General features: G+C 41.5%; 1 protein-coding gene across 4 annotated transcripts in view; it reads left to right on the top strand.

Annotated features, from left to right (window-relative positions):
* Positions 1-24,099, top strand: part of PTPRA (protein tyrosine phosphatase receptor type A) — a 144,981-nt gene that overhangs the window by 43,804 nt on the left and 77,078 nt on the right. For 2 of the 4 annotated variants that reach the window (XM_054724542.1, XM_054724541.1), the window contains exons 2-3: positions 1,469-1,548; positions 19,912-19,977. The exons of 1 other annotated variant lie outside the window; for it this stretch is intronic. In XM_054724542.1, the coding sequence (XP_054580517.1) occupies positions 1,522-1,548; positions 19,912-19,977 (93 nt within the window). In that variant the 5' untranslated portion in view covers positions 1,469-1,521. The remainder of the gene's footprint in view (positions 1-1,468; positions 1,549-19,911; positions 19,978-24,099) is intronic. One more of the 4 variants, XM_028144696.2, reaches the window with a different exon arrangement.

The raw sequence follows: 24,099 nt of genomic DNA, 5'->3' as shown, positions 1-24,099 counted from the left end.
ATTTTACTTTTTATTCAATCCTAGATATTTCCTTGCTTTGTTTTTTTCCATCTCCTTAATCTGCCACCAGTGGATTTCATGTAACCTTCCTTAGGTTTTCTCTTTTGATTCTAAATGTTTAAAAAGAACTGCCAAACTGCCATTCTCTGGAGCATTTTCTCAATTTGTTGAGATCTTGTTCCTGGGCGTGTCCTCAGATTTTGTTCAAATAAACTTTTATAAAATTTTCCTATCAGTTTTAATTTTCTTTTGTTGACATTGGGGAGTAATGACTATGAGGAAACAGGAAAAGGGTAGGATCAGGTAGGGGAAGCCACCAGACTGCAGTGCACACCTGACAGAGTCTCTGTCAGCCCAGATTGCCCAATAGTGGAATATCTCACTGGATAGAAATGCTAGGGCCTTGGACCAGTTCATTGCCTAGTCATTGGGCAGTCACTGAATGTCTTTGTGTGAAGTTTTCTTTTCTTGTATTTAGGATTATTTTAAAGAAGTGTGTGAACATTCGGAAGGCCCTCTGTAGAAAGGGATTGTCTTTTACAGTATCAGTGCAAACAAAGTATGAGCAACCTATGGCATCAGGTCCCCAACAGCTTTGGATTTTTGTTTTCCTAATCTTGGCTAGTTTGTAGCTGAAAAATGGTGTCTCCTCGATGTTTTGAACCTAAAGTTTCCTATGGTATTTAGTGGGTGGTGAAATTAGGGATGTGATTCTTAATCCTCTGTCCAAGGGGATTCAGAACCACTCCCCAAGGCCCAGCAGGATGGGGAAGATGATAAAAATGAGGCTCTAGAATCACATTGGCCAGGTTCAGATCCCAGATCTGCTGTTTACTACTTTGTGACCCTAAGAGTCTCTTTATATCAGGTTACTTATTTGGATAATGAGCCTTATAGGGCTATTTTGAGGGTTAAATGAGGTAGAGCACGTAAAACAGTATAATGTCTGGCCCATTGTGTATGCTTAAAGATTAGGCATTATTTTCATATAAATTTGATTATTTTGGTACCATAAGAATTAGAAAAGAAGAGAACTTAATTCAGGCTTTACTCTTTTTCCTAGAGAAAAAAACTGAGGCTTAAAGAGGTTAATAGGTTTGGCTTGGGTCACTTAGCTAATGAGTTACAGCAGTTGGACCAGAAGTATCTTTGACCAATACTTTGTTATGCAAGGACTATCCTGTGATTTGTAAGACAATTAAAAGTAGCTTTAGGCATTGCCAAATGTCCCCTTGCAGTGGATTAGTCCAGGTTTTGGGAGAAGAGAGGAATGCTCCATTTTGCCTCCACTGGAAAGACCCAATTTCTCATTGAGTTCTCATGATCTAAACTATTTAAGATGGAGCTTTGTTCTATGGCTACTGGAATGTTAAACACAGATCTATAAAACATCTCCTGAGAGTGTACTCCCTAGGAACAATCCATAGAGCTGTTTTACCTTTCTAAAGGTGTGTTTTTTTCCTTTTAGTTGCAGGTGGCAAAACTAAACAAAAAGTATTTATGGAATTCCAGTGAGTGGGGATGGATGATGCAGCTCAAATAATTAAGGTAAGAGAAATAAAACCAGAGCTGTGAGGAGTCTTTGTCCCCCAAGTTAGTGTTCTCACAAAACAAAGCTAAAATCAGGTTCTCTTCATTCCATTTTATTTGCAGGCTATAAGAATAGCTTATTTTTTTATGATTAAAACATTGTAATTATCATTCTTTATAATGGTGGCCTTCATCCTGGTCATGAATCCAAAACATGAACACAGTAAATTTTTTCATTTATTTAGTTTTAATTTGATTACTGTTTTAGAGTACCCACATGACAGGCTTCACAAGCTCAGTGACTGAACCCCCAACCCAGGTATGTGCCCTGACTGGGAATTGAACTGGCAACCGTGTTTTGCATTTTTCAGCATATAGATCCTAACATGTTTTTTTTTTTTTTTAAATGAATCTTTATTGTTCAGATTACAATTGTTTCTCCTTTTTCCCCACATATCTCCCCACCACCCAGTTCCCACTCCCCCTCTGCCCTTACCTCCCCCACCCCCCCCCCGCTGTCCTTATCCATAGGTGTATGATTTTTGTCCAGTCTCTTCCCATACTCCCCACATTGACACCCCTTTCCCCCTGAGAATTATCAATCCACTCCCATTCTATGCCTCTGATTCTAATAAGTTTACCAGTTTATTCTGTTCCTCAGATTTTTAATTCACTTGACTTTTAGATTCACTTGTTGATAGATATGTATTTGTTGTTCATAATTTTTATCTTTCTTCTTCTTTTTCCTCTTTTTAAAGAATACCTTTCAGCATTTCATATAATGCTGGTTTGGTGGTGATGAACTCCTTTAGCTTTTTCTTATCTGTGAAGGTCTTTATCTGCCCTTCAATTCTGAATGATAACTTTGCTGGGTAGAGTAGTCTTGGTTGTAGGTTCCTGCTATTCATCACTTTGAATATTTCTTGCCACTCCCGTCTGGCCTGCATGGTTTCTGTTGAGAAATTAGCTGATAATCATATGGGAGCTCCCTTGTAGGTAACTAACTGTTTTTCTCTTGCTGCTTGTAAGATTCTCTCTTTGTCTTTTGCTCTTGGCATTTTAATTATGATGTGTCTTGGTGTAGTCCTCTTTGGATTCCTTTTGTTTGGGGTTCTGTGTGCTTCCTGGACTTGTAAGTCTATTTCTTTCATCAGGTGGGGGAAGTTTTCGTTCATTATTTCTTCAAATAGGTTTTCAGCATCTTGCTCTCTCTCTCCTTCTGGTACCCCCATAATTCTGATGTTGGTTCGCTTGAAGTTGTCCCAGAGGCTTCTTACACTATCTTCAACTTTCTGAATTCTCTTCTCTTCATGCTTCTCTGGAGGAGTGTCCTTGGCCTCTTTGTATTCCAAATCTTTGAGTTGATTCTTGCAATCCTCTAGTCTGCTTTTGGGTCTCTGTATAATATTTTTTACCTCAGTCAGTGTATGTTTAATTTCTAGTTGGTCCTCATGGAATTTATCGGCCTTTTCCATGAAATTCTTGAAAAACCTTATAACCGTGGTTTTGAACTCTATGTCCAATCGCTTGTTTTCCTCCATTTCTTTGGTTTGTGATCTGTTTCCTTGCCTTCTCATATTCTCTGCTTCCCTGAGTTGGTAGGGTAGTTTTGTGTACTAGGTGTCCTATTGGTTCAACGGGTCAGCCTCCCAGTTACTTGAGGTGGACACTCTTGATGTACCCTTGTGTACTGTGTGTTCCCCAGCAGGAGCTACAGCAAGGGCTAGTTTTCTCCTCCTTTGCTTGGGCGGTTTTGGAGCAGTCTGACTGGAGCTGCAGTTGGTTAAGCTGCCACAGAACAGGCCATTTATATGTAAAAGCCGCTGTGTGGAGCCTGGGCGGGTTTGTAGAATGTGCGGGGCGGGGCCTCAGGGCGGGGCCTCAGGGCTGGGCGGGGTCTCAGGGCGTCACTAGGCTGGGGCGTGGCCAACAGCGATGGCTGCCGTCAGCCGTCTCTGCCTTTCCACGTTTCCAAGTCCCTGCGCCCCACGGTCCAGCGCAGTAAACAATGATTGCTGGGCGCACCACCGCAAAAAAGTCACTCTCACTTTCCGACCCGATGGCCGAGAGTTCAGCTTCTCCCCGTAGGTGTCTGGGTCCCCCGAGTGTCCCCAGAAACTGGATTTCAGAGTGATCGGGAGCTTGTCTCCCTGCGGGTTGAAGAAAAGCCGCGTACCCAGCCGCCCGCCGCCGGCCCGATTCGAGTGCCTCCGTACCTCAGCTTTTCAGCGATTGTGCTCCTTTCTGTTCTTAGTTGTCAGTCTTCCACTCAGCCAGCTTTCCCGTGGTTCTGGGTGGTAGACGTTTTTGTCTTTTAGTTGTGTTTTTGAAATTGTTGTGTGAGGCAGCAGATTAGTTGTTTAACTATGCCGCCATCTTGGTTCCTTGGATTTATCATATTTTGCCTAACATGTTTTGTTAGAGGAAATACATAGGTATAAATCCTTTGGGGAAGTTGTTGTAGGCAGAGAGAACAGCACCAGGTGTCTGACAGGTAGGGTCAGACCAAACCTGGGTTCAGCAACTTCAGTACTAGAGTTCTGGCTAGGAAAGAATTCAGAGCCAAGACTCAAACTCTAGAGAACATTTATTTGATAAATCCCAGAGGTAGGAGAAGTAATTCGTAGAAGAAATGGGCTTAGGAAACAAGCTATGGAGGTAAAGGAAAGGCCTTTGGAGCTTGGGAGTGAGGAAGCTAATGTCAATGTGTCTGGGCCCTGGACAGGGAAGCAAGGGGGAAGGCAGGGGCCTCCTCCTGGGAGGGAGGGAGAGCAGGGAGCACACTGGGTCCTCTGTCCTAAGTGTTTTAAGGGTGGAGATTTTAGGGGAGGTCCCAGGGGAAGATCTTAATAGCATATTCAACAGTTTTCCAGGTGTGTCCTTTCAGGGTTGTGGTCTCCACTGATTGATTGGCGGGCACCAGGGTCATTATTCAATGCAGCTCGTCCTGAATGTCAGCAGTGGCTGGTTTTGTTGCTTATCTGGGCCTGGAGCTGAAATACAATTGAGGCATAGGGTAGATGTTATCTCTAGGGAGGAAAGGTCAGGGAGTCCAAACCATATGACCAGTGATATGCTAGGAGAGGAAAAATCACCCTAGTGGCAAGGTCCCACCCTACAATTGTCCGAAGCTAGGCAACCTGGGCTTTTGGCCCTCCAGTGGCCAGGGGGTGTTCTGGGGCCCTGCCGCTCAGGACCTAAGCATGGGCCTACAGGCTCTGATCAGCCTGGGTACAGAGGATGTTTATGGGACCCAGGCCGCTCAGGACCTAAGTGCAGGATCTGAGAGGCTTGGGTCTGAAGGATGTTTCCCAGAACCCAGACTGCTGCAAGTGTTTGGGGGCGGGAATGTTCCCGCCCCGCCAAGGCTCCCCGTGGCCAGGGGGTGTTCTGGGGCCCCTGCCGCTCAGGACCTAAGCGTGGGCCTACAGGCTCTGAGCGGCCTGGGTCTGGAGGATGTTTACGGGACCCAGGCTGCTCAGCACCCACATATGCAAATTAACCGCCATCTTGTTCGCTCTGATTGGCTGTGGGCGTAGCGATGGTGCGGTCAATTTGCATGTTTGTCTATTATTAGGTTAGATAATGCTGCAATGAACATAGGGATACATATGTTTTCAAATTAGTGTTTTGGATTTCTTCAGATAAATACCTAGAAGTAGAATTGCTGGGTCATAAAGCAGTTCCATTTTAATTTTTTTGAGGAACCTCCATACTATTTCCATAGTGGCTGCACCAATTTGCAATCCTACAGTGTACGAGGGTTCCCTTTTATCCACATCCTTGCCAACATTTGTTGTTTACTGGTTTATTGATGATAGCCATTCTGACAGGTGTGAGGTGATATCTCAGTGTGGTTTTAATTTGCATTTCTCTGATGATTAGTGACATTAAGCATCTTTTCAAATGTCTATTGGCCATCTGTATGTCCTCTTTGGAGATATGCCTATTCAGGTTCTCTGCCCATTTTTAAATCAGATAGTTTCTGGGTTTTTTTATGTTAAGTTGTATGGGTTCTTTACACATTTTGGATATTAACCCCTTATTGGATGTATCATTGGCAAATAACTTCTCCCATTTAGTAAATTGTCATTTTGTTTTATTGATAATTTTCTTTGCTCTGCAAAAACTTTTTGGTTTGATATAGTTCCATTTGTTTGTTTTTTCTTTTGTTTCCCTTGTCTGAGAAGATATATCAGAAAAAAACATGGCTATGAGAATTGTTAGAGATTTTACTGCCTATGTTGTCTTCTAGGAGTTTTATGGTTTGGGGTCTTACATTTAAGTCTAATCCATTTCAAGTTTACTCTTTTATGTAGTGTAATAAAGTGGTCTAGCTTCATTTTTTGCATATATTACTCCAGTTTTCCCAACACCATTTATTGATAAGACTGTCTTTACCTCATTGTATATTTTTGCTTCCTTTGTCGAAGATTAATTGACCATAAGGCATGGGTTTATTTCTGAGCTTTCTGTTCTCTTCCATTGATCTATGTGTTGTTTTTATGCTCTATCTAATTAGCCAAACTGGCTAGAGCTTTTTCCTTTTTAAAAAATATTTTTTAATTGATTTCAGAGAGGAAGGGAGAGGGAGAGAGAGATAGAAACATCAATGATGAGAGAAAATCATTGATTGACTGCCTCCTGCACGCCCCCTACTGGGGATCGAGCCCACAACCTAGGCATGTGCTCTTGACTGGAATCGAGCTTAGAACCCTTCAGTCCACAGGTGGATGCTCTATCCACTGAGCCAAAGCAGCTAGAGCTATACCACTTTAAGTGGAAGGTAGAAGCCTTACACCTTTTAGGTTCTTTTACCTCCCCACCCCTTTATCATACAGTTATCTTAAATATTATCTACACCAATAAAAGAGAAACATGCAAATTGACCATCACTCTGCTATGCCCACCAGCCAATCAGAGCAAGTATGCAAATTAACCCAACAGAGATGGCAGTTAATTTGGAGTGAAGACTGAAGACAGCATAGAAGGAAGAGGGAGGGAAAGCAGAAAGCAGGGCGGCGGCAGGCTTTGCTCCCTTCTCTGCTTTGCTCAGGCCGCAGGAAGTCCTATTCTTGCAGGAATAGGCCCAAGGAAGCCTTATTCTTGCAGGAATCTTCCTGCAACGGGCCTCTAGTCTCTTATATATGTACTAGAGGCCCAGTGCACGAAATTTGTGCATGGGGGCGGGGGTTGTGTCCCTCAGCTCAGCCTGCACCCTCTCCAATCTGGGACCCCTCAAGGGATGTCCGACTGCTCTCTCACAATCCAGGACTGTTGGCTCCTAACCGCTCTCCTGCCTGCCTGCCTGATTGCCCCTAACCGCTTCTGCCTGCCAGCCTGATCACCCCCTAAACCTCCCCTGCCAGCCTGATCAATGCCTAATTGCTCCCCTGCTGGCCCAATTGCCCCTAACTACCCTCCCCTGCAGGCCTGGTCCCCCCCAACTGCCCTCCTCTGCCGGCCCGGTCACCCCTAACTGCCCTCCCCTGCAGGCCTGGTCACCCCTAACTGCCCTCCCCTGCTGGCCATCTTGTGGCAGCCATCTTGTGTCCACATGGGGGCAGCCATCTTTGACCACATGGGGCGGGCATCTTGTGTGTTGGAGTGATGGTCAATTTGCATATTACTCCTTTATTATATAGGATTGAAAACCATAAGACAATGTTAGAATTTTTACTTTCAGTATCAGACACAATTTTTTAAATTAAAGGAGGATTGTTTAATTAGTGTATATGTGTTTATGTATGCATATACATGTGTAACATAAATATATGTATGTGTATACACCCTTTCCACTACTCTATTCCTGATGTTAGAGTTTTCCTTCTGTTATCATTTATTTCCTTTCTGAAGAAATTCAGCCATTCTTTTAGAGCTGGTCTGGTGATACATTCTTAGTTTTCTTCATCTGCCATTGTTTCTATTTCACCTTCATTTCTAAAGTATATGTTTACTCTATATAGAATTTTGGCTTGATTCTTTCAGCATTTGAAAAATATTGTACACTTCCTTATAGCTTCCATGATTCCTGATAAAAAATACCCTTTGAATTGTTGGTTTTCTGTAAGTAATGTGTCATTTCTCTAGCAGCTTTCAGGACTTTGTCTTTAGTTTTCAGCAGTTTGAGGTTTCTATCTTTAACTAAATTTTGGGGAATTTTCAGCAATTATTTCTTAAATTATTTAATCCTTACCTGAGGATATTTTCCCCCATTGATTTTTAGAGAGAGTGGAAGGGACGGGGAGAGACAGAAAGAGAGAAACATCAGTGTGAGAGAGACACACTGAATGGTCCCCCACCCCACACTTGCCCCAAGAGGGGCTGAGGATCCAGCCTGCAACTAAGGCATGTTCCCTTCACAGGAATCCAATGCGTGACCCCTTCCATCTGTAGGCTGACACTCTAACCACTGAGACAAACCAACTAGGGCTCAAATATATTTTTTTAAATCTCTGCATGTTTTCTCTCATTTTTGGGACTGCAGTGTAACAAATGTTTGAGCTTTATTATTGTCCCACAGGATTCTGAGTCTTTTTAAATTTTTTTTTTAATCTCTTTTCTCTCTGTTGTACAGATTGGACATTTTCTATTGAACTCTTTTTCAATTTATTGATTGTTTCCTCTTTTATTTCCATTTTGCTATTGTGCCCATCTAGGGTGTTTTTTGTTTGTTTGTTTGTTTGTTTGTTTTTCCAGTTTGAGCTCTTGTGTTTTTCACTTCTAAAATTTCACTTTGATACTCTTTATATATTCTGCTTGGTGAGTGTTTTCAACTGTGAGCATTAGTTTATAAACATTAGTTTTGTACCTAACTACTATTTTTTAAGTACACAGACTTTCATCTGCAAATAAGTTTTTTGGGGGGTTCCTAATAATTCTATCTTTTTTATCTTTTCTCATCCCATTAATTAGAACTTCTAGAACAGTGGTCAGCAAACTATGGCCTGCCTCCCAAATCCAGTCTACTGCCTTTTTTTATATGACATTTGAACTCAAAATGTTTGTTAAACATTTTTAAATGGTTGGGGAAAATTCAAAAGAAGAATGATATAATTATATTAAATATGAAGAACATTAAATTAATTTCAGTTGTTGCAACAGAAATCATATGTTGGCCCTATTCTAGATTAATAAATCAACCCTGGCCCTGTGGCTCACCAAAGGGTTGCAGGTTCAATTCCAGTCATGGTACATATCTGGGATATGGGTTCAATCCTGGGTCAAGGGCACATATGCGAGGCAACTGATAGATTTTTCTCTCTCAAATCAATTGAAACAAAGGAAGGGAGGGGGGGGGAGGGGAAGAAAGAAGGAAGGAAGGAAGGAAGAAAGGAAGGAAGGAAGGAAGGAAGGAAGGAAGGAAGGAAGGAAGGAAGGAAGGAAGGAAAATCATAGTGGTGATAGCCAACATGCTTTTCTTGTCCTGATTTATTGATAACTGATTTCAGTGTTTTGCTTTTCAGTGTGTTGTTGAACATTTTTATTATAAAGGACATGTGTATAGAAATGGAAGGAGTTGTTTTTTCTAGCTACCTTTGCAAAAATCTAGCACCCTCCTGACCCTCCCTTGCTGCTTAAATTTTTTTTTTTTAATTCTTTGGTTTTCAGAAGTATTACTGTGGTATCTAGACACAAATTTCCTTTTTATTTTATCTGCTTGGAGTTCTTGAATCTGTGGCTTGATGTTTTTAGGGTGGTTTGTTTTTTTTTAAGTTTGGAGAATTTTCAGCCTTTGTCTCTTCAAATATTTCTTCGGTCTTATTTCTTTCCTCTTATCTTGGACTCAACTTATATGTAGGATAGATCATCTCACTATATTCTCTATACCTCTTACCTCTCTTCTGTATTTTTTATCCTCTTGCCTCTCTGCTTTTTCCCAGATACTTCCTTTTGATTTACCTCCATTTCCTTAATTATCTCTTCAGCTGATTTTATCTGTTCTTAAATCCATCTATTGAGTCTTTACTTCAACTGTGTTCTCAGTTCTAGAATTCCTACTTTGTCCTTTTTCTTTTTTAGATCTGCTATTACATTTTATTTATGTATGTGCATAAAAATGATTCTTGGCCGAAATTTTTTTTTTTTTAAATATATTTTATTGATTTTTTACGAAGTGGAAGGGCGAGGGAGAGAGAGGTAGAAACATTGATGAGAAACATCAACCAGCTGCCTCCTGCACCCCCCCACCGGGGATGTGACCGCAACCAAGGCACATGCCCTTGACCGGAATCGAACCCGAGACCCTTCAGTCTGCAGGCTGATTCTCTATCCACTGAGCCAAACCAGTCAGGGCCGAAATTTTTTTTAATATATATTTTTATTGATTTCAGAGAGGAAGGGAGAGGGAGGGAGAGAGATAGAAACATCATTGATGAGAGAGAATGATGGATCAGCCGCCTCCTGCACGCCCCCTAGTGGGGACTGACCCAGGCATGTGCCCTTGACCAGAATCGAACCTGGGACCCCTCTGTCCGAAGGCCGACATTCTATCCACTGAGCCAAACCGGCCAGGGCTGGCTGAAATTTTTAATGCTGTGGTACTGTTCTTACCTATTTTCTACTTATTCCCATGTTACTGCCTCATGGATCAGACATATTTTTAAAAATTGTTTATAAAATAATTTGAGAGCTAGGATGATACCTTTTTCTAGAGAGAATTTACATTTATTTCTGGCCTTGCCTAGGGTATTGAATCATTTTAATCCAGTTTCAGGGTTGAGATTCTTTTAAGCAGGACTTTAGGCCCTACAGAGGCAGGTTGATCAGTCTACTACCTGGGATACCTATTATGTGTGGGCCACTTTGCTAGGTGCTGGGTAGATCCTATAAACATAGCAGTCATGTGTTTGATCTACATGGAGCATAGTCTTGATTATAATTGACAGGTAAATATCTGTAAGTTCTGTGAAAGCAGTGAATAAGTTGCTATGATAGTGAATATTATCATAGCAGTTTATGATAATATGGGTTGGGGGTAAGAACGGTTCTATTATAACTAACAAGGGCAGGTTTCATTTAAGTGGAGACCTGGCTGATGTGAGAGAACTGGGAGCAGAAGCTTCCAAACAAAAGCAGTTACCAATATAAAGACTGGATGATACCAAAAAAAGTTTGAGGATGGGCCCCGTGGGAATGGTGAAGGGAGAGTTGAGGTTGATTTAGAACTATATTAATTTGCATATAAGCATAACCAATGGATGCAAAACTCTGGGGGGTGAGGGCATATATGGGAATGGGGTGGGGGGTGGCAATGGTAAAATATGTACACATATAATACCTTAATAAAAAAAATTGGAAAAAAAAATAGAACTATATTAATGAGCTCCAGGAGATACCCTCCCACACATACACCTCTCACCATTTTTCTCCCCTTTCCCTTCAGAAAATTAGTGAATTGGGATTTGATGATCTATCTAGCTTTGCGATCTTGGACTAGTTACCTAATTCTGCATTCAAAGCAAAATGGAGGAAGGAAGGGACGGAAGGAGAAGACACACATGAAGTGGGATGGGAAATAATGAAAGGAGCACACGAGGAAAGAGACCATGTCAAGTATTTCGTATTCTACACAAGTGTTTGCAGTTGGCCATATGTAGTAGACATTCTGTAAGTTCCTGTTAATTTAGCAAAATAAGAACAGGTCAGAGGATTTTTAAATGGGTAATTAATCGTAGAGGAGAAGAATGAGATAAGGATTTTCCATCTTATATTTCTACATAAAGGGAAGAGAGTCAATGAGAATCAAAATGAGAAAAAGCCATATTCAACTACCTCCTGGATCATAAGAATTTTATTGACTAACCTGAAATGTTTGGGTAACATAAGAAGGGTAGGTGAGAAAACACTTGAGATGTGAGCTCCTCTAAGGCATGAGCTTCTCTCTCCTTTACTTTCCTACTTGGCACGTGACAAAACTTAGTTGCACAGATGAGCAAATGATTGGTTCTCCACTTTGAAGGAACTTAATACTGCTCTTACCTTTCTTCTTTTCATTATTTTCAACTTTATTGGTGTATAATTTACATATAATCAACGCGCCATTTTAGGAGTATGCTTAGATGTGTTTTGACAAATGTATACACCATGTAACCACCAGTGCAGTCAAGATATAGAACATTCTTATCAGCCTCCAAAGGGTCCCTCATACCCTTTTGCAATTAATCTTCATTTCTATCCCTCACCCCAGCTGCTTTCCCTTTCTTTCCCTTTCTAGAATGTTATGTAAATGCAATAATACACTTTCGATTAAGATAGCAGAGTATGTATCAGTCCAGCCATAGGCATATAGAGTTTCCTGGTTATTCAGACATAATGAAAAACAAGTAATTCTAGTGGGTTTTGATTGGTAAGCTTTTGTTGTTGTTTTTAATTGATTTTAAAGAGAAAGAGGAAGGGAGAGAGACAGAGAGAAATGGAAACATCACTTTGATATTCCACTTATTTATGCATTCATTGGTTGATTCTTGTATGCGCCCTGAATAAGGATTGAACTTTTAACCTTGGTGTATTGGGATGGCACTCTAAACAACTAATCTACCCGGCCAGGGAAATATGTTGTTTTTGCTATATATTCATTAGACATAAATGGTAATTTTAATAAACATTTAAATTATAACTTTAATAAATGAAAAAATAAATGCAATCATACAGTATATACTCTTGTGTCTGGTTTCTTGCATTCATTTCAGCATAATGGTCTTGAGATTCATCCATGTTGTTGCATACATCTATAGTCTATTCCTTCTTATTGCTGAGTGTGTCCTTATCAAGACAGGTTTACCATCCATTTCTTTGTATAAGGTCCAGGAAGAGATCAATAAAATATTTCCTCTTATAATATTATTAGCCCAAACTTCTGATCTGTTCAATGTATTATAGATTTTAAATTTCCTCATAGCCCATCAGTCAACACATTGTAACACTGAGGTAAACAAGAGCATACCTCTCAGAGGCTTATGAAGTATAGATCTTAGGTCTTGAGCTGATATTTGAGAGGGAACTATTAAAACTTAGTCGAGTCATACTCCTTGTGCCTTAATTTTCCAGCCATTATGTAAGGTTTTCTTTTTCTAGAAAGAGACTAATCTGGAATGAGAATTAATTCTCATCAGTAAAAGCAAAGCTTTAAGTAGGTCATCTGACTTTACTTTGTGTTCCACATTCACCGTGGTTATAAAAGGGCCTTTCATGAGTTTTCTAGGCTTTCCTTGCTGCCAGACTCTCCACAGGCATTGTGAAAGAATGAAACTACCCTCCCCCTGCAAAGCCTGTCTCATGGACTCTTTCATAGAGTACATACTGCACTATGTTTAGCTCAGCAGGGACTCTTTCCAGACACTGAATATATGAATAGTCCTCCTTCCAGATAAGAAATTTCAGTATTAGTGTCATAGCCATCGAAGTTAGTGTCATCAGTATCTAATAAATAAAATGACTTGCAGCCAGATTTTTGCCAAGTAATTAGGCCAGAGTTTAAGTGTTTATATTAAAGTTACATATAAAATTTGCCTCTAGATAATTATGTCAAATCAGTTAGGAGGTTGATAGATGCTTCAAATAATCTGCGTACTCATTATTCACTTTTTAAAAGAAGATAACACTGAAATTGTTTTGACTTGACTGCAGGAGTAGAGGAGGAAAGTAAACAGGGAATTTTGAAACGAGGGATATTAAACAAGATGCTTGTGGCACCATCTTGGATAATAAAGGATTTTATTTTACTGGCATTGAGACCCACACATCTCAAGGAAACTGTAACTATATACAGTCAGTCCTCAGGTTACATCGGACTCGACTTACGTCGTTTCGTGGTTACGTCACCATATCCCATTTATTTATTAAAAAAAAAGTTCTGTCATTTCGACGTATGCACATATGTGCATTATGTTTTTTATTTATTTACCACAAATAAAGGTCAGGAATTGTTATCTTTCTTTAAAATTTTTTTTACTGTTTCACTTCATTACTGCTGTGTATGTGCTCCATGTGAGTGACGTAGGTGCTTATGTAGGTGGGTTCCGACTTAGGGCGAAAATCGGTTACGTCGTGCTGTAGGAACAGATCTCCGACGTAACCCGAGGACCTACTGTAGAGTTAACCATATATATTGATTTTTTTCCCCCCAAGGACTAGAGCCTATCAGTTTCCAAATAATTCTGGTGAAGTTAGTCTCTTGGGGCTTCCGTTTTACCTATTCTGTAGTTCTCACTATAAAACATTCCCGAACATCTTCTGAGTTTTTATTCACTTAAGTACTTTATTTCCTTTAGTCATCTTTAATATCTACCTTCCATTCCTATCAAGGCTAGACTCTGGTTCAGCAATTCAGCTAATTCTCTTGTCAGTACTCAATTCTATTGCTTAGAGTGCTGTTACATTCATCCAGCAAAACTTTAACTCTGTATATTCTCTAAGCTATTACTGCTTAGAGCATTTTTTTAGAAAAGAATTCTTGAAAAATGGGTCTTATCTTACCTGGGCCCTCAGGGCTGCCCAGTGTCAGCATTTCCTGCCATTTTCTGAAGCAGCATTCTAAGTCTTAACACATCTTAAAAGTTTATCTCACTATCACATCTTAAAAGTTTATCTCACTATCTCCTCCAATTTTTTAGCCTTTGACTTTTCTACAGACTTTACAGGAAATTGTCAGCATTTACACATGGTTTGTTCCTGCTCAACCTAACAAACAAGCCCTTTCTTTTCTTTCTTTCTTTCTTTCTTGCTTTCTTTCTTTCTTTCTTTCTTTCTTTCTTTCTTTCTTTCTTTCTTTCTTTCTTTCTTTCTTTCTTTCTTTCTTTCTTTCTTTCTTTCTTTCTTTCTTTTGTTTGTTAATCCTCACCTGAGGATACTTTTTCCATTGATTTTTTTAGAGAGTGGAAGGGGGTAGAGGGGAGAGAACGAGAAACATCAATGTGAGAGAGACACATTAATTGGCTGCCTCCACATGCACTGGGACCAGGGATCAAACCTGCAACCCAGGTAAGTGACCTTGACCGGGAATCAAACATGCTCTGATGCTCAGCCGACACTCAGCCACTGAGGTACAGTGGCCAGGGCAGCAAACACTTTCTTGAGTGCAAATCAGTGGTTCTTTTTGCTAGGGTATATAGGGTCTTTTTGACCCTGAATCAAAGTTACCTTGATCACCCTCCTTATTAACTCTCCTTTATTATTATTAATAATTTACCTGTAGGTTCTTCTGGATTTTTTATGCAGCATTTCCTGCAGATAATCTTATCTAATTTTTATACTTCTAATTTCTTTTTCTTATTGCAAAGGCTAGGACCTCACATACATTATTGAATAGAAAAAGTGATAGTGGGTAACCTTGTCTTATTCCTGATTTTAAAGGGAATGCTTTTAGTGTTTCCCAACTAAAGAGGATAATTGTGTAGGATTATTGTTTTAAACAACTGTTTTATCACCGTAAAGAAGTCTTCTGTTCCTAAGTAAGAGAGTTGTTGTTTTTAAATCATGAATCCATGTGTTTTTATCCAGTGCTTTTTTTCTACATAAATTTAAATGATTATATGATTTTTCTTCTTTAATATAGATGAATTATACTTATAGATTTTATATACCAGATTCAGTTTGTTAATATATTGTTTAGGATTTTTAATTTATAATATTGAGTGGAAGTGGACTATGATTTTCTTTCTTGTAATTTTTTTATTGATTGGTTTTAGAGAGAGAGAGAGAGAAACATTGATTTGTTGTTCTGTTTATTTATGCATTCATTGATTGTTTCTTTGTATGTGCCCTGACTGGGGATCGAACTGGCAACCTTGGCATATCTGGATGATGCTCTAACCAACTGACATAGCCAGCCAGCACCTCTTGTAATGTTTTTTGACTAATTTTACTGCCAGGTTTCACTCACCTCTTAGGATGAGTTGGGATTTATCTGCCCCCCAACCCATCCTCTATCATCTGGGCCCAGTGTTTTCTTTTCTGGCAAAAATTTAAACTTCAGGTCAACCTCTTTAATAACAAGATTATCCAGGTTTTTTATTTATTTTTGAGCTAGTTTTAAGTTCTAATTTTCCAGAGTTTTGTTCATTTCTTTCAAGTTTTCAAAATTATTTGCTTATAGTTGTTGATAATAATCTTAGTTTTCATCTGCTGTATCTGTTATTTCCACTTCTTATTCATAATACTAGAGGCCCGATGCACGAAATTCGTGCATGGAAAGGGTCCCTAGGCCTGGCCAGCAATCAGGGCTGATCTGTGGGGCGACCGTGTGGCAATCGGAGGCCCCACTGGCACCCACTTTGGCTGGCCTGGGGCCTGAGGGCTGGGGGAAGCTCCTGTGTTGAGCGTCTGCCCCCTGGTGGTCAGTGCGTGTCATAGTGACCGGTCATTCCACCGGTCATTCTGCTGTTCAGTGGATATGCATATTAGGCTTTTATTATATAGGATTTGGGCTTTCTCAAGTGTAAAATTTATTGTTTTGACATATGTCTACAACAATGAAACTATTACCACAATCAAGAGAGTGTGAAAATTATCAACCCCCAAAGTTTTTTTGTGTCCCTATGTAATCCCTTTTTCTTGCTCGGGCTCACAGCACTGTCCCCAAGCAACCACTGATCTATTTTCTGTTGCTGTAGATTAGTTTGTACTTTCTAGTGGTTTATATAAGTGAAATCATGCATTATTGTATTAACCATGTGTCCATGATGATTTCACATCAGGACCTTGCTGACTCTGGAGAGACTGCCGCTTTTAGGGTTAGCCAGTTTCTAGAGACAACTCACCTGCTACTGTGCCTTTTGTATGCAAACCAATCAATCCAGAACCCAAACCCCAACCACCTGCTTTATTGGGCTCTCACACTCTGGGACATTATTCACCTGGTCAGTTCACTCCATGGCCAGGTACCAGGCAATTAGGGACAGCCTCTAAACCAGGGGTCCTCAAACTTTTTAACCCTTTGCACTCGCTTGCGTTTTTCTCGATTCCTTTATTCTAATGCTAACCATGTTGAGTCACACTCGATATCCGAGTGCAAAAGGTTAAACAGGGGGCCAGTTCACTGTCCCTCAGACCGTTGGAGGGCCGGACTAGAGATTAAAAAAAACTATGAACAAATTCCTATGCACACTGCACATATCTTATTTTGAAGTAAAAAAACAGAACGGCAAAAACACCCGCATGTGGCCCGTGGGCCGTAGTTTGAGGACGCCTGCTCTAAACCATAGAGCTGGCTGATATTATTCAAAACTAGTGGCCCAGTGCATGAAATTTGTGCACGGTGCGGGGGACTCCCTCAGCCCAGCCTGCACCCTCTCCAATTGGGGACCCCTTGGGGGATGTGTGACTGCCAGCAGTCGGACAACCCTCTCGCAGTCTGGGACCGCTGGCTCCTAACTGCTCACCTGCCTGCCTGCCTGATCACCCCTAACTGCCTCTGCCTGCCTGCCTGCCTGATCACCCCTAACTGCCCTCCCCTGCCGGCCGGATCTCACCCCCAACGGCCCTCCCCTGCTGGCCTGGTTGCCCCCAACTGCCCTCCCCTGCCGGCCTGATCTCGCCCCCAACGGTCCTCCCCAACGGCCTGATTGCCCCTAACCCCCTGCCGGCCTGGTCCCCCCAAACTGCTCTCCCCTGCCGACCTGATTGCCCTTAACTGCCTCTGCCTTGGCCCTCACCACCATGGCTTTGTCCAGAAAGAAGTCGGACATCTGGAAGATGGCCAGTCGACCTGGTCTAATTAGCATATTACCCTTTTATTGGTATAGATAGATTATATAGGATAGGATTACTTAAATGGGGGAGGGGAGGGAGGGAGCCTTTTTCAGCAGGAGGAGATGCCCTTGGCAGACAAAAATACATAATCCCTATATCTGGACTGATAGCCAGCCATATGCACTGTACTGCCAAACCGGTCATTAAAAAATTGAACTGCTTTCTTACACCTTACACCAAACAGCTGTTGCCCTTAAAACCCCTCCTCAGCCCCCACCTTAGGTTCTTCCTTGGCAGTTCACCCAGGTTAGGTTCTTATTGGTAGGTTTCTATGCCAGTCAGCGTCAAAATCTCTGCCTCCTAGGCAGCCATCTTGTGAGGACGCGAGGGTCAATTTGCATATTACCGCTGTATTAAATAGGATAAGATGGGGGAAACTATGACTTACATTTACCTTTAAACTATTAATACTATACTAAATATATTTTATGGTAATTGAGTATGAGTGCTAGAGGCATAAAATAGAAAGCTGTAATACCCCTAGTAGAAAAAGTTACTGTTTTCCCCAGAAACAACATTCTAGTCACACGATTGTTCCAGAAACCCTTCCTCCCAAAGACCAGTGTTCCAGAGGTTGGTTTAAGGACAACCTGCATTAGAATTACTTGAAGAGCTTGTTGAAAATGCAGATTTCTGGGTCCTACCCTAGATCTGGGGAATTAGAATATTGAGGGTTAATGTCTAGGAATATGCATTTTATCTTATTAAAGTTTCTGGACAGATGTCTTAAACTACTATTTTTTTTTTAATATATTTTATTGACTTTTTACAGAGAGGAAGGGAGAGAGATAGAGAGTTAGAAACATCGATGAGAGAGAGAAACATCGATCAGCTGCCTCCTGCACACCCCCCACTGGGGATGTGCCCGCAACCAAGGTACATGCCCTTGACCGGAATCGAACCCGGGACCCTTGAGTCCGCAGGCCGATGCTCTATCCACTGAGCCAAACCTGTCAGGGCTTAAACTACTATTTTTAAAACAGTTTTATTGAGGTATAATTAACATAATAGATATACATATTTAAAATATACGGTTTAATAAGTGTTGACATATATACAAACCTCTGAAAGCATGAACACCACCAAGATAATGCTAACCTCATTGCCTGCTAACCTCATTGCCCAGCTAACCTCATCGACTGCTAATCTCATCACCCTGCTAATCTCATTGTAATGGCTAAAGCTCAAAATGATTGCAGGCCCTTGGTGTCCAAGGCTGTCACCAAGAGTTTGGGGGCAGAATGGGAACAGGGCAACTAAAACACCACACAGCTCGCCGTTCACACTGAAATGCAGCCATTTTTCTTAAATAAATGCTGTCTGGAATGCTGTCCACCTTTGTTTAATTTTCAGTGTTCTGAAAATACAGTTTCTTTTTCTGTGCTTTCATGTGGAGTTTTTGGAAGGATATATATATTTTTTGCACCATTTTCACAAATGTCATTTGCTGTAGTCCTTTTAATTAAAAGTCATCTTTGAGTGGGCTTCACCCTGTCACTTTTTTTTTTTTCCTATATACCCTCATTACAGCAGGGATATTTTGTAGAACAATCCACAAGTGTCATCCATTGAGTTTTAATATTTCCTCTTGGTAATGTTGCTAGGGTTAAAAAATGCAGGTCTCATGGAAAATCTGTTTTCTATCTGGTATACTGGCAGTGTTGTTCTGCACTTGGTAAGGAAAATTATACTAATAAAAGGGTAATATGCTAATTAGACCAGACATATTCCGGACGACCCTCCGGACATCCTTCCAGACAAAGCCGTGGCTGCAAGAGCTGAGGCAAGCCGCCAAGGCTGGGAGGGCCCATTGCAGAGCCCCGGCCAGGTTGGCAGGACCTTCCTCTGCGCAGCATTGATTACAAAGCCCTGGCAGGGTGGACAGGGCCTCCCTGTGGGTGACGATAGGGCCCATCCAGAGCCCTGGCCAGGTGGGCAAGGCCTCTCTCTGCTCTGCCATTGATTCCCAGAGCCCCAGAAGGATGGGCAGGGCCTCCCTGTGGGCCGGGATGAATGGCAGAGCCCAGGCCTGGTGGGAAGGGCCTCTCTGTGGGTGGGGATGAATGGCAGAGTCCAGGGCGGGTGGGAAGGGCCTCCCTCTGCTCCGCCATTCATCCCACCCACAGGGAGGCCCTGCCCACCCAGTCTGGGCTCCGCCATTTATTCCCGCTCACAGGGAGGCCCTGCCCACCCTTCTGGGGCTCTGGGTTCAGTGGCAGAGCAGAGAGAGGCCCTGCCCTCCCTGCCAGGGCTTTGTGATCAATCCTGCGTAGAGGGAGGCCCTACCAACGTGGCCAGGCTTGCGATGGGCCCTCCCAGCCTTGGTGGCTTGCCTCGGCTCTCGCAGCCATGGCTTTGTCTGGAAGGATGTCCGGAGGATCGTCCGGAATACGTCCAGTCTAATTAGCATATTACCCTTTTATTAGTATAGATAGCTGATCCTAAACCTGTTTACCCTGCCTCCACCATTCCTTCCTGTAGAAACCCCAATAAAGGTTTTTATTTTCCCCGCACTCCATCTTGCTCCTAACCAATCCTGGTACTTCACCATGTGACCCCTGTGTGGCATTGTGTGTCACCTTCTTTTAGGAACTATGATATGAGTAACAAACTGATAAACTGTATTTTCAGTGGCAATCACCTGGTTTTTTGGTCTCACCATACCTGAACAATAATAAAACCTACACTTTAAAGCAGGTATGTACTCTCTTTTGTTTTGCTTCTTTTACTCAGCATAGTTATTTTGAGATTCTGCCAGGTGGTGTGTATCAATAGTTCATTCATTCATTCTTACTGCTGAGTAGTGTTCCTTTATATAGATATACCAAAGTTTGTATATCCATTCATCTACTGATGGATATTTGGGTTGTTTTCAGTTTTTGGCTATTACAAAAAAAGCTTCTATACCCTAGCCTGTTGCTCAGTGGTTAGAGCATCAGCCAGTGGACGGAAAGGGTCCCAGGTTCTGTACCTCAGTTGCAGGCTCCATCCTTGGCTCTGGTTGGGGCATGTGTGGGAGGCAACCAGTGGATATATCGTTCTCCCTCTTTGTCTCTTCCCTTCCCTTCCACTCTCTCTAAAAATCAATGGAAAAATATCCTTGGGTGAGGATTAACAAACAAACAAAAAGTTTTTATGAACATTAATGTACAGCAAGCATGTCAAACTCAAAGGCTAACATGGGCCAAATAAACAATGTTTAAGTTTATGTGGGCCACAAAAAACCAAAAACTTCAATTTTCATAGAAACGTAGGTTTATTTCGATAGAGAAATGCTGAATACAAAGGGCTGAAATAAAGGAGTGATCCTATCTAATAAAAGCGTAATATGCAAATTGACTGTCACTCCAATACACAAGATGGCTGCCCCCATGTGGTCAAAGATGGCTGCCCCCATGTGGACACAAGATGGCCGCCACAAGATGGCCGGCAGGGGAGGGCAGTTGGGAGGAATCAGGCCAGCAGGGGAGGGCAGTTGGAAGGGACCAGGCTTGCAAGGGAGGGCAGTTGGGGGCGATCAAGCCTGCAGGGGAGGGCAGTTAGGGGTGACCAGGCTGGCAGAGGAGGGAAGTTGAGGGCGACCAGGCCTGCAGGGAAGGGCAGTTGGGCAGGACCCAGGCCTGCAGGGGAGAGCAGTTGTAGGGGGACCAGGCCTGCAGGGGAGGGCAGTTAGGGGTGACCAGGCCTGCAAGGGAGGGCAGTTAGGGGCAATCAGGCTGGCAGGGGAGCAGTTAGGCATCAATCAGGCTGGCAGGGGAGTGGTTAGGGAGTGATCAGGCTGGCAGGCAGAAGCGGTTAGGGGCAATCAGGACAGCAGGCAGGCGAGCAGTTGGGAGCCAGCAGTTCTGGATTGTGAGAGGGATATCCGACTGCCCGTTTAGGCCCAGTCCCAGATTGGAGAGGGTGCAGGCTGGGCTGAGGGACACACACACACACCCCCGCTGTGCACGAATTTCGTGCACCGGGCCTCTAGTCATTAACATAAAATAATAGAACATTTAAATTAAAATTAATACTTTTTCTTGAACATTAACTTACTAGACACTGAATAACTGCACAAATTAATAAGTGTAATGCAAATAAACCTATTTTTCTTGTTCTCCAAAAGCGAAATATTTCCTTTTGCGCATACCAAACAAGTCAGTACAAGACTAATGATGTGGTGATCGGCTGCTAAAATATTCGTTGCTAGTATTAGTGGAAAGAAACGATGCGCCTGCATGTAAGGCGCATAAGGGAAATGAATGCAACACGATTATAGTAATCATTAGCAAATGTTGTAGTTCGTTATTAATAATTATGTATAATAGGATATTGTAAAAATTAAGTTACAAAATTTTTATTAAAATGTTTCTGACATGCTGTTATATTGGCTGGGCCGCAAAAATATTCATTGTGGGCCGCATGCAGCTCTCCTCGCAGGCCATGAATTTGACATGCTTGATATACAAGCTTTTGTATGAACATACTAGTACATATCCTGGTTTCTTGGATGAATACCCAAGAGTGTAATGGCTGAATCGTATAGAAGATTTATGTCTAACTTTTTAAGAAATTGCCAAATGTTTTCTCAAAGTGGTTATATACGATTTACATTCCCACCAGCAATGCACAAGGGTTCCAGTTTCTCTACATTCTTGCCAACACTTAATATTTTCTATTTTTGTTTTTCCCCCCAAACTTAAAAAGAGAAAATGGGCCTCCTACTGGGGATTGAGCCCACAACCAGGTATGTGCCTTTACTGGGAATCAAACCCTGACCTCCTGGTTCCTGGGTCCATGCTCAACTATTGAGCCACACCTGCCAGGCTATTTTTGTTTTGTTTTTTTTTGTAATAGCCAGTCTAATAGGTGTGAAATAATATCTCAGTGTGATTTTCTTTTTTAAATCCTCACCCAAGGAACTGCTTAGAGAGAGGAAGGAAGGGAGGGAGGGAGGGAGAGGAGAAAGAGAGAGAGAGAGAGAGAGAGAGAGAGAGAGAGAGAGAGAGAGAGAGATATTGATATGAGAGAGAAACATCAATCTGTGTCCTCCTACATGCTCCTGACTGGGGATGAAACCCAAAACCCAGGCATGTGAACTGACCGGGAAATCGAACCTGCAACCCTTTGGTGCCTGGAACAATGCTCAACTGATTGAGCCACTCCAGCTGTGCCTCAGTGTGAATTTGATTTGCATTTCTCTAATGATTAGTGATGTTGAGCATCTTTTCATGTTCCTATTAGCCACTTGTATAAATTCAAGTTTCTTTGCCCATTTTTTAATGAGGTTGACTTTTTTGGTTATTGAGGTGTAGGATGTCCCAAAAAATGTATGCACACACACTTTGAATAATTATAAAGGCAGTGTTTATTAAAATACATTTCATTTTCAAAATTGAGCTATCAGCTGTTAAAGTGTGTATACATTTTTGGGGGACACCCTATATATTCTGGTTTTCAATTCCTTATCAAATAGCTGATCTACATATGTTTTCTCCCATTTGTGGATTTCCTTTTCATTCTGTTGGTAGTGTCTTTTGATACACAGAAGTTTTTAATTTTGATTAAGTCCAACTTACCTACTTTTTTGTTGTTGACTGTCTATTTGGTGTCATATTTTTTTAAATCATTGCTAAATCTAATGTTGCTTAGATTTAATGTTGCTAAATCTAGTGATGCTTTTCTCCTATATTTTCTTCTAAGAGTTTTATAGTGTTAGTTCTTATGTCTAGGTCTTTGATCCATTTTAAGTTAATTTTTGTATATATGGCATAAGGTAGGAATCCAACTTCATTCTTTTGCATGTGGATATCCAGTTTCCTAACACCGTTTCTTGAAAAGGCTGGCCTTCCTCCATTGAATTATTTTTGCACCTTTGTAAAAAATTATTTGGGCATATTTGTGTGGATTTGTTTCTGGTTCTCTATTTTATTTCATAGATCTGTTATGTTTATCCCTTTGCTAATACCATGTTGTCTTAATTACGGTAGCTATATTCTAAGCTTTAACATTGGGTAACTAGGTTTCTCCCATTTTATTCCTTTTCAAAATTATTCCTGGTGTGTTTTTTTATGCATATAAACTATATTTTGCTTTAGTTTCATATATCTGATAGTTTATTTCAAGGTGTGCTTTCAGCAGAACAAATACTTTTTTATATTGTTTCTTGTTTTAGTTAATCTGCAATATAAATTTGTGCCGGACTGTTTTCTGTGTTTGTTTACTTGAAGTAATCTGCTTGACCTTTTTGCCTCCAGGCTCCTCTGACTAGGCCTTAAACAAATCTAATTCTAACCCTTAGGTGGAAGTTAAAGGCAGTAGAATTTAACAATCCTCTTTTACAGGCTTACTGTTCCTGTTTCATCCTCTGCATAATTTCATATGTGGAAGTAAGCTGCTCTTTAGGGCCTCAGACTCCTACTGATTTTGGGGGTGTCCTCCTCCCTTTATTTTGGACCTCTCTCACCACATTGCTTTTTTCAAGAAAAGATCTGTAGTGAAAGTTTATTTCTGGTGTTCTAGCACTTCTTCAGAAGCCTTCAGCAGTTTTTCAAGCTCTTTTCTCTAACTGGCAAGTATTCAGTGTGCTGTTCTTACTCCACCCTCCCTTGGTGGCATGTATCAGTTTTGTACTCACCAGTGCCCACCTACTCTTGCCTCCTGTGCTTGTCAGATGTCTTCTGCCTGGCTTGTTCATTGTTGCTTTTGTCACCCTTACAGCTGTCCTCTTTTTTTCTTTGGCTTATTGCCTAACTTCTGTGGCAGCTGCTCTATCGTTGCGCCTGTCTGCCATTCTGCCCCTTCTCCCCCCTCCACCCTTCTTGCTCTATGTAGATA

This window comes from Eptesicus fuscus, chromosome 12 (assembly GCF_027574615.1).
Source record: "Eptesicus fuscus isolate TK198812 chromosome 12, DD_ASM_mEF_20220401, whole genome shotgun sequence".
NCBI classification, from domain to species: domain Eukaryota; kingdom Metazoa; phylum Chordata; class Mammalia; order Chiroptera; family Vespertilionidae; genus Eptesicus; species Eptesicus fuscus.
This window is presented reverse-complemented; position numbering and strand designations above follow the sequence as displayed.